Source organism: Fistularia commersonii, chromosome 20, assembly GCF_037954325.1.
Source record: "Fistularia commersonii isolate RoL2024-O1a breed Wild chromosome 20, RoL_Fcom_v1.0, whole genome shotgun sequence".
NCBI lineage: Eukaryota > Metazoa > Chordata > Actinopteri > Syngnathiformes > Fistulariidae > Fistularia > Fistularia commersonii.
Genome location: NC_141303.1, coordinates 5,184,061 through 5,195,485, shown reverse-complemented (window position 1 = coordinate 5,195,485; position 11,425 = coordinate 5,184,061). Strand labels below are relative to the sequence as shown.

The following is an 11,425-nucleotide window of genomic DNA, read 5'->3' as shown; positions in this document are numbered from 1 at the left end:
GTGTGACAGGATGATCAGATTTGGCAGCATCACGACAGTTTAAATGTACTCTGTGTTTTGCTGTATATATGTTATGTCTTATGCCAACAGAGATGTTTAAAATGCAAATAAGCTTTGCTTGGAAGAGCTGTGCCGTGCTATTTAATTCTCAGGTGGAATTTTGGGCAATAAAGATGATCCTCTCAATGCAAAGCCGATAACATCTGGGTGTTGTCTTTCTCGGCGAAGACAAAATCCTCGCGAAGGAGGGTGACCGGGAGCGGGCGAGCGAGCGCGGCCTTTCACCGTCCGGCCTGACAAAGGGTTGTCATCGCCTTGTGCCGACCCCCCTTATGGCATATTTAGGCCATCGGAGCCCAGTTGGATGGGCTTTTATAATTAACAGCCATAATGTGATGAAGTCTTACTGCGGCTCCGGGGTGCGCCGGTCATCAGATGCCCATCGCCGATGGATGAAGAATCACCTGACTCATCACTCCGTCATCCGTCGCCCGTGTTTATGTACAGGTTACAGCGACCGATAGTAATATTTTTGCATTACAAAAAGAACAGTCGCGGAAAACGAGCGTTTGATTTTTGGTCCGGATCGTTTTTTTTTTTTTCTGCTCTTTGAGGACGTAATACTAAATATAACACGTTCGGGGAGGGGATTTAGGATTCGTCCCTTTGTTTCTTTTTATATAAACAGCCGTGATGACGAACATGTTTGCACGCGGCCGCAGCAGGAGCGGCCAATAAGCCTTTACGAGACGCTGCTGATCCCTCCGGTGATTTATAAAAGCTGTCATGTTGTCTTTATCAATTTGCACCATTGTCCTGCAAAAGATACTTGCAGAGAATACGATTCATCCCCTAAATATTTTGTGACTTGTGCAAGAACCCTATAGCTACTTCTATCAGCAAAGATACGGCATGTAGGTTTAAAAAAAAAAAAACAGCTAAAAGAGAGATATTTCACTAATGTTACATTTATTCGCCTGTTTATAGAATGGATTGAAAATTGAAAATCATCCAGATAAGATTTGACTGTGGAATTCTAGGAAATTGTTGCGCTCTTGTGGCAAAAAGGAATACTACATCAACAAACAGAAATTGGAAAAAAACTCTCAGTATTTTTCCCAAAGGTCACAAATAAAGGAACCCCTTGATCGGGATGAATTTTACCTTCTGTTTAAATTGTTCAACCAGAGGAATTATATGTTATCATAGAGAAATACGATTAAATATAGGTCAACACTTTTGCAGCGCTTCCAAAGTATTTTGCACTGGAGGAGCCGGGAAGGTACGTATCCTGCTTACATTTAAAAGCTACAAAAATAAAAAAAAAATGTAATGGATTATGACTGGTGGTATTTCAATGTTTTGCCAGTTAACTGGGATCAGAAAATAAACTCTATGCTGTTTTGCTGCCAAAGAAATAAAGAAGGGTTTTCATTGAGTTTCCCCCCCACGCGTTTCTGCACAGGTGCCCCCAGCATGCTCAGAGCATTTGTGGACCACAACAGTCGCGGGATGTTGCTCCGGGCGAAAGGCGGCGCCGTGCGCTGGTTCGACATCTCCACGCGTTCCCGTCGGGTAGAGGTTTTTGATGATGTTCAACGACTGTCACATCCGGTCAGGAATTCGTCACAGAGACTGCTGGCGGCCGAGTTTGCCCGGCTTGGACTTGTAAGGGATGAAGTAGGCCGGCGGATTTCCTGTGTGGGGCGTCGGCGCTTTCAGAAGTACCTTGACACACCGGCGGAAAGATTTGGTTTGACCGAATCCGATGGGCGTTCATATCCTTCGTATTAAGATCGCTGAGTTATAATCGTCAAATTTTATCCCGCCGACTGGACCTGGGTTCAGTTGCCACGACAACGATGGATCATGACCCGGGTGTCTGAGAAGCTTCAGACTCTGCTTGTAATGCCGGTTTCCTCATTGCCCAGGTTGTTTGTTTTTTTTTTTTTGTTTGTTTGTTTTCTCTTCTCTTTCCCTTCTCTTCGGATCAGGATGAACATCCCCGTAATTGCGATGTCACAAATTACACCCGTACACCCGCCACTTAAGTCTGATTCCCGGTTATCACAGAGAATATATCGGTTTTCAGTTAGTCCACGTGTTTGTACTCCGCTCATGTCTTTCCTCACACCTGCTTTGGGTTCACTCAGAGAGAGACGCAAAATATGAATATTGAATGTCATTATGTATCGGTCTATGTCATGATGTCTGTTTGGGTAATGAACATCACACATCGCATAATTCAATAAATCTTCCTCATCTCGCCACCGCATGGCAATGAGGGAGCGTTCGGCCGAAAATGATTTTCACCTGACATTTCGGATATTTCGGGAATCGTTCGGCGGGAAATGTGACACATTAATTGCTTTTTTTTTTTTTTTTTTTTAGATGAAGATGAATACATAACGCTAAGTCAAGCACAATGAAAATGAGCAAAAATAGAGAAGAAAATGGCAGGAGCGCATTTGTCCTTTATTCCCCCTTATCTGTCAGCAGAAGCTAAATAATCCCCCTATTTACTCGTGGTTAAAACTCACAGGGCACACCCAGGGATTTGGACCGAGCGGGAGATTTTTCACCACATCAGCCGTCAGTAAGTGAATTAGTGATCTTGATGGATTCATCCCCATATGTCTCGCTCCTTAAACGAGTTAATATGTGTCTAGCGAGCGTGTCGCTCAGACACATCGGTGATGGATGAGGCCCCGAGGAGATGGGCTGTAAAAAAGGCTGATCCTGGCACTCAAGGGTGAGATCACTTCCTCAATAAAAAAAATTGTCCCGAATCATCACGGCAAGATATGAATGCTGATTAGGGTAATAGACAGAGGAGAGCTTGTCTGTAAAATAAATTAAATGAGCTGTGATTTAATGCGAGGGGACCTTTTATTTAATGCAAAACTCAAAGGTGTGAATCCGAGGAAATGATTCACACGACGTGGCAAAGAGATTACCCGCGTTGGTGAGATTATGCAGCAGATCTAGTTTTCGCCCTGGTCCCGGTTCCTCCTACCCAGGGATTCACAAAGAGGGAGTTGGAATATATATGATTATTTATATACGGAACTGTCTCAGAAAATTAGAATATTGTGATAAAGTCCTTTATCTTCTGTAATGCAATTACAAAAACAAAAATGTCATACATTCTGGACTCATTACAAATCAACGGAAATATTGCAAGCCTTTTATCATTTCAATATTGCTGATTATGGCTTACATCTTAAGCAAACTCAAAAATCCTATCTCAAAATATCAGAACATCATGAAAAAGTTTTTTTTTTTTTTTTTTTTTATTGCAATACAGAGGGAAAAAGAACTTTATTACAATATTCTAATTTTCTGAGACAGTCCTGTATGTGTGTGTGTTTCCAAGATTCACAGATTCAAAGTGTTTATTGTCATATGCACAGTGTGGAAATGTGTTTCACTATACAATAAAGTTCTTACTTTGCTTACTTGTTCTTACTTACTGTGTTTTGGCAATAAATAGGTGATTTAAACATTGTTATAAATATGTGTATGTATATATGTATATACATAAACACACATACATATACACATACACATATACGTGTATGTATGTATGTGCATGTATGTATGTACTCTTTGTCTTTTTTAAGTGATGTTACTTGATAATATATATAGTAGGCAGTATATGCCTAGTTAATATATTTTACTGATTTCTTTTTTTTCTGATTTATTCTAAAGGTATTTGCAATTTTGAATATAGGCGTGTATGTGTGTATGTTTGATTTATGGATGGATGTTTGTTTTGGTGAACAGTTTCTGTGGGTGTGTGGGGTCAAAACACTGCCATCTGGACTTGGGCTGGAACCTTTACCGTAAAGTAACCCAAATTAACCTGACTTTAAATGACTTAAATATTTAACTTTGAGACCATAAGACCTTCCAAGTGTCTGTTTGAAATGGTTTTTGCATTAAGAAATTATAAATCCAACTTTAAACCCCATTAAATGGCACCATCTCTTTTTGCACATCATTAATTGTAGAATATATGAATATGCAAGTATCTTTCATGGCAGAAGTTAAACTGCTGAATCAGGTTTGGATTAACACAGAGTGGTGCCCAGGATGACCCCACTGGCAGTGACCCCCTTCAATGTAAATCCTAAAAAGCGGTACTTCATTCTCCAAAATCAGAAGAAAATCACCTGATCTTTTCACATTTTTATAATTCAGAGAGTTCATAAGTTTCATGTACTCAGTTGGTTTTGAATTACATTTGAGTTCTATTTATTTAGCAATGTTAGCATCTTTACAACAGGTATTTAATTATCTGAATAATACCCCAGCCTCGTCTGTCTCCCTTACTATTTGACAGATGGCATTTTTTTTATTTTTTATTTAATTGTGTCTTTCTACAACTAATTTCTACATTACTAGGATGACAAGTGCTTCGGAAATATAATCACAATGAATATTGTTTCTTTTATTAATTAATAATAATAATAAAAGTAGTTTCAATGGAAATATAACACAGGATGGGAATAAAAATTAAAATTAATATTCTTACAATAGGAAGTCAATACCATAAAAATAGTAGTCATCATAATAAGAATTATTTCCCCCGGTCTATCGGATCATATTTAAGTATTATCTGAAAGGTTGTGTCTTGTACACCAGTAAGAGTCCTGCTTAACTGTGTAACTCTCAGAGCAAAGATGACATTTTTTTTTCATCCAGTCCTGATCCAACCCCCTTCAGATCATGCCAGAATTCACCAGCCTCTCACTCATCTAAAACTTTAATGCTCTCCTGCAGATCTACTATGAACACCCCGACAAAATGTTACTAAATCTGCTTCTCTACCTCTTGCCTGTCATTCTCAATCATCCCCCTGCAGCAGACGGACATGTACAGTCCCATGTCACTTTGGGACAACAGACAAAAGGAGCTTTTTCTACAGCAGGCACATTGGTTTATTGACACTGCGCCGCTCCGTCGTGCCAGGAGAGAAGTGAAATGTACTTGGTGTTGACAACATGTGTGTATTTAGGGCCTGCATGCATGTGTTGATATGTGCAACTGCTAAGCATGACTCAAACAATATTTGGACCCGAATATACCTAGAGGACATTTCCTTCTCTGCCTCTTTTGACTCAATGATTCCAGTGAACGCTGAAACAAGAGCTGCAGCTGCTCATTTGCCTCATCATGTGGTCATAGAAGATACTGCAGAAAACGCTGTTTTCTCATTGCAAGCCCCTGGTTGTGCTTATTCAGTGTTAAAACAAAAAAAAAAAATCTCACAAAAGCAGACAGAAACCTTTTGTGAATGTACATTTTTTTTGTATGTATATGTTTTGCAATTATATGGTGCATATCAAAGTAAAGTAAATACCAAAATACAAATTACTTGTTTTGATATATTTACTGCACATATAGGTTTGTGTGTGTGTGTGTGTGTGTGTGTGTGTGTGTGTGTGTGTGTGTGTGTGTATGGGAGAGAGAGAAAGAAAGATAAAAAATTTAAAGTCAATAATCCTGTTTGATAAGGACTGAAACTGTTAAATAAATTAATAACTTACAATTAAATAAAACCATTATTATAAAATTTGACATTTTTTTTAATTAATTCAAGTTAATTTGAAAATTGATAGAGATCAACAGAATCAGAAAATTAGCTTTGTTAACATCTATGCTTTTGTCCTTTTGTGAAAATAAAATTGCAGCATAGTCATAAATAATCGGAATTGACATTTCCAGGGTTTATCTTTAATGATTCATTCATTTTTCTTAGTCAGATTTCTTCTTTCACAGCTGTGAAGCAAGTTGTTGTGACTATCTCACAACTGAAACTGGCAATTTAACAAAAAATATCGTGCCCGGAACGTTTATAATGGACTCTCCGGCAGCATCGTGGCAAAAAAAAAACCTGGATAAATGGTTTTCATTTTTTAAAAATATCACCCGATGAATTGACTTGATCAATGAACCGATTGTTCTTCGGATCATTGAGTAAATCTTGCGAAAAAGGGAACACATACACATGCACACAAACGTCCTGAATACCTGAGGATAGGAGATTGATACTCTGAATTTTATGCCTCTTCAGGTAAAAGGAAACCCGACACCCGACTGTCACCATGGCACTGCTGAAGAACAGCAAATGCTGATGGGACATTTACAAGGTAAGAGGAACTGACGTGCACTTTGTTCAAGCCTCTTGATTAAGATGTTTCTCGTTCTAGACAGGACGCTTTGGGGGCACTAGGGCTTAAGACGTGGAATTCAAGCATTTTGCTTCTACAGTTCGATGTCAAACCCACTTCTGCGATGTCTGAAAGACTTCATCAACAAGTAAAAGTCGCTGATCTAAAATATTGATGGGGCGACAGGTGCGATCCTAAACTCCGGCAGATCTTTGACGATCTGATCGATGCATCGTACGGTGAGGGGTCACCAGCACCCCTTAGCCACAGGCCGAACCACGGACCTCAGGACCGGTGAGTCTCCTTACGTTTTGAATAAATAAATCCAGGACATAAAGAGGTTCCGGTTTTATTTTGCTGCAAGAGCTTTTTTGGGAAAATGTCAGGGGGCGGCTATAAATAGCAGAACTAATCCCACAACCACAGGCCTTCCAGTTAGCTCTGCTTTCCGCTTTGATATGAAATTATTGACATATTAAAGCGTCAAAGGTTGGCATTATATAACTTCATAAAAGTGTCTGATTCTATGTGCACGTTAGAAAGTAGGCCATGCCAGCAAATGTCTCCAGTTTCAGTACTATCTCCTCTGTCACTCATGTAATTGCCTTTCCACCTCAGAGGCTTGCATTGATAGTTCTGTTAACTGTAAATGTTGCAGAAGTCTAGCGTACAGCGGCCTTTACACTCAGACTGCATCATTTTTATAGCAACAGGCTCTGTGTTGTGTTTTCAATCCATCCAAATTTGGGAGCAAATTAAATAACAAAATAGGACCTTGGTGAGAAAGTTCTAACTTTTAAGTAACATAGCAACACCCAGTGGAAAACTGCATAAGATGACAAGCCATCTGGATATTTTGGCTTTTTTAAATTTACACAATAATCATATCTTAATAAACTGTCACATAATGGAAGTGACAGTAAGATAGATAAGATCAGCGCCCCGGAAATTCATTTTCAAATTAAAAAAAAAAACAACATTTCAATCACCATATTGTTTTATAATTGGATCGAATGTCAGAATTAATTCACTTGCTTCTTTGCAAGAATGTCAAATGCCATTTCGATGCGATTCTTCCCCGCAGACCCTCAGAACCCCACTCCTCCTGGAGCTGGAGGTGGAGCAGGTGGCGAGCGAGCGGAAGGAGGCCAGCGAGACCAGCCGGTATTCAGGGAGCTCTGGTTCATCGCGGTGATGGCAGGCATCGCGCTGCTGCTGCTGGCCATCGTTTTAGGAGTCATGCTCCATAAGGTAGGAGACAACCCTCTGCTGACTTGCACAGAAAGTGACAGTTAGTGTGGAGAAAAAAAAAAAAAAAAGCTGATGATAAAGAAAAATCTACATTTGTTATTACCTTCCGGTCCTTTTGGATAGAAAATAAACTGAACATCATAAAATACTTAGTAAAAAATACTAATAGGTCATATGAATTTATACATGCTCAGATGCTGTGTTGCCATATTACACACAATTATTACATTATTGTAATTGTTATTGTTATTATTATTATTGTTATTATTATTATTGTCATTATTATTATATTGTTTTTGTTGTTGTTGTTGTTGTTGTTGTTGTTGTTATTATTATTATTATTATTATTATATTCCCCTTTTCTCACAGGATGGTTTTATTTATTTATGCCTCTGATCCAGATCAGCACTTTCTGGATCTCTTTTTCTTTTTTTTTTTTTTGTTTTTTGTTCTGACAATGTTCTACAAATCCTCCTTCACCAGGCCCTCAGTAAATCCCCCTTCACCAGGGAGCGGCCCCCACTGGGGCCCCTGAAGAAGAGGAACCCCATGGCTGTTTATCCCACCAGCAACTCTGTCCTGGTGATACAGTTTAATCACTTTACCGAAATGAACATGAATTAAAAATAAGATAAGATAGACTTGATTGATCCCACGAAGGAGAAATTCAATTGTCACTGCAGCATTACAGGGCAGAAAAGTGTCCAAACGGTAATACTAATAACTGAAAAATAAATGCAAATAAAGGATATAGATACAAATGAATTAGACTAATAATATAAACAATGGGAAACAAAATGTCAAACAGAAAAAAAAGAGATGCCTTGTGCAGACAATGGTCATAGAAGTTATAGATGTACAGTAGGAGATGGGGGTAGTAAAAATGAAATGGTAATGTGTCGGGTGTCCTGGAGAATTGATAAATTATAATGTAAAAAATTATATTGTTAATTATATTGATAAAAATGAATATTGCACGGATAGGAGCAGCAAGTAGAGATGGAAGTAGTGGGGTAGTGAAAAAAAGAGCATTTTGGGATGCTTATGATCAGCATCAGCACGCTACATGCAGAAAAAGTGTATTTTCTATTTTTTTTTTTTTTTACTTTTGTGCAAGTGCAACGCAACTCTGTTTTGACACTCTAGAACTTTCATCCATGTTTAGCTTTGCATACATTCAATTTGAAAACCATTGTTTTGTGCTGGTGCATGATTCTCTATGAGGGCAAAGCTTGACCGATGAATGACTGGAAATTGTTGAGTGTATTTCCTAAATGTGTAAATAAACAACTTAACTGGGACGGTTTGTTTGCATTTGACAGTTCGACACGGTGCCTGGGACGACAGGCGTCTCCGCCAGCGTCACGCTGAAGGGCTTCACCTTGAAAACAGAGGTAAAATAAAAAAGACCAGAAGGGCCTCACTGAGGCTCCACGCCATTTCCCGTCCATCATGGAATAACGTTGTAATCCTGCGCCCACCCCCGGCCACCAGGAGGCGCTGGAGGCTAAACTTGAGCCATCGGAGGGGTCCCATCAGCTGGGGGAGCTGGGGATCCTCAGCGTGAACTCCTTGAGGCGCAGCGCCAGCCAGCTGATGGACCACAAGTCGGTTGCCGGAGGCGACGAGGTGTGGGACCCGCAGGTCTCAGGCCACGATAGCGGGATGGTGAGAGAGCCAAGAACAAAATCACATTTTTGAGAATTCACGAATATAATCCTATTTATCACAATTCTCACTCTTCTGCGGTTCCCTTTAAAGGTCACTGCAGCGAATCGACCTCCTCCATCTGACCCCATTCCCCGTATCCTCTTCTCTCACACCAACTACCTTTGTATCCTCTCTCACTCCATCTATAAGTCTTCTCTTTGGTCTTCTTCTGGGCCTCCTGCCTGGCAGCTCCAACTCCAGCATCCAATATATTTACTTTCCCTCTTCTGTACATGACCGGACCATCTCGGTTCTCTGACCTTCTCTCCAAAACGTCTAACATGTGCTGTCCCTCTGACGGACTCATTCCTGATCCCATCCATCCTGGTCACTCCCAAAGAGAACCTCAACATCTTCATCTGTGACCTCCAGCTCTGCTTCCTGTCTTTTCCTCAATGCCGTCGCCTCCAAACCACACAGCATAGCCGCTTTCACCACGGTTTTGAACGCCTTTTCTTTCATTCATACTCTCCTATCGCACCCTGACACGTTTCTCTAGCCGTCCCAACCTACGTGTTTCTTCACCCCTTTTCCCACAGTCTCCATTGCTCTAGACTGTTGACCCAAAGTACTTAAAATCCTCCACTTTCTTGCCTCACTGTTCCACTTTTGTCCCTTTCAATCACACATATATTCTGTCATGCTGCGGCTAACCTTCATTCACCTCCTTTCAAGGGCAAACCGACACCCCTCTAGATCAGGGGTGGGCAATTATTTTGGCGGTTGGGCCACTTTTTTTATTTTTTTATTTTTGTGCACGGGCCAACCAGTTATCATTCAATAAAATGAAAAATGTAATTTTTTTGGTACTTTATTTCAGCATTAAAATCATTAATGATCATGAATAATACTGACATTATTTTGGATTTAATCATCCTACAAAATTAAACAAAAGGAAAAAATAGGGAGTTTCTAAATTCAATATTGATTGACGATAACTATTAAAATATTCAAAGAAAATAGTTTGGCGGGCCGGATAAAAAAGCAAAGCGGGCCAGATGTGGCCTGTAAAATGCCCAGGTCTGTTCAAGATTTTCCTCATATGTGTGTTGTACATTTCATAAGTATCATGTAAGAACTTGTAAGAACAAGTTTTGATGAATAATTAATCTGCTAAGAAAAAATGTAGAATTTTAAGAAAGTCTCTCTCTCTGTACCTCAACTGGCCGAGACAGAAGGCTGCTTGGCTCTGTACCAGGACTGCTTTTCCTCAGCGCTGTCGCCAAGCGAATTTCGGTTTCTGTAGATCATTTTAAAGAGTTTGATCCAGACCTCATCTTTATGAAAGCGTCATCACACAACTGTTATGATTTGGCGCCACAGAAAGAAGATCTGACCTGACTTAACTTGACAGAACAACAAACTATATCGACGCTGTTACAGCACCAATATGTGAGTTGAAAATTAAAAAATGACTTTATTTAAGTTATTGAACAAAGTCTCCTCTGCTTTTAGTTTATGGACGATGAGGAGTTTGTCGACACAATCAAAGGCTTCAGCACGATGAGGAAGGAGCACACCATGTTCACCGACACTAACCTCTGACCCGTCTATGACCTTTCACCCCGACGGAACGCTCGCACTGCTTGTTTAAACATTTGACAAGCAGGTGGGGCGGGGCTGGCTTTCACAGGCCGCCGAGCAAGTGGAGTGTGACGGCGGTCGGACGGGTCTCGGCAAAAAAGGTGATTTACGGCTTTGTCTTCCTGAAAACACCTGCGGCAGACTAAGAGAGAAAAGAAAAAGGCAGTGGGAAACATTGCTGATGTTTAAGCAGCAGCGGACATGATGTGTTCTATCCAGGCAGGAAGTGTTTGCCCTCCCTGAGATAAATAGACTCAGTGCAGAGAGGAAAAACTGAAAGTAAATTGAATATGTGGGGATGCAGGATGTTTAAATAATATATGGCAAGTTTTCCTCTGAGACAGAAATTGTGTCTTCCGCACTTCTCTATCTTACTGACATTTATTATTTCACCTCTGTCTGACTGGAATACGTAAGTCACTGCAGGCTTTTTTCTTTTTGAAATAACTGAGGCGACTGACACTGTCTGCTGAATCTACAGCACAGTGTGCAAGTGATGCTTTTTGTTTCCTTTTTTTTATTAATAAAAAATAAAACACATTTGTGAAGAATATGATGAGCTGATTTTAACCCCGATGCAAGTTTCTTGACAATTTCATCTCATGCCTGAAAGTACTGCTTCACGTTGTCTTTACATTGATAAAATATTGACAGAGACTCCTAGATTTTGTACTGATACACTGCAGTCAAAAACAAGGGATGAA

At 40.0% G+C, this 11,425-nt stretch overlaps 1 protein-coding gene across 1 annotated transcript; it reads left to right on the top strand.

Moving 5' to 3' along the window:
* Positions 1-1,476: 1,476 nt before the first annotated feature.
* On the top strand, positions 1,477-11,090 carry LOC147222677 (usherin). The gene is made up of 7 exons (XM_086167584.1): positions 1,477-1,668; positions 6,080-6,155; positions 7,261-7,427; positions 7,911-8,009; positions 8,750-8,821; positions 8,922-9,095; positions 10,593-11,090. Exons 1-7 carry the CDS (start codon positions 1,477-1,479, stop codon positions 10,680-10,682), a joined length of 870 nt encoding a protein of 289 aa, XP_086023710.1. The 3' UTR covers positions 10,683-11,090.
* Positions 11,091-11,425: the final 335 nt, after the last annotated feature.

Excerpts from the sequence above, each read along its gene's own strand:
- LOC147222677 (XM_086167584.1), top strand. The coding sequence starts at position 1,477 with ATGCTCAGAGCATTTGTGGACCACAACAGTCGCGGGATGTTGCTCCGG. Across the intron at positions 1,669-6,079 it reads AGTTTGCCCGGCTTGGACTT|GTAAAAGGAAACCCGACACC; the intron begins GTAAGGGATGAA and ends ATGCCTCTTCAG. Across the intron at positions 8,822-8,921 it reads GCTTCACCTTGAAAACAGAG|GAGGCGCTGGAGGCTAAACT; the intron begins GTAAAATAAAAA and ends CCCGGCCACCAG.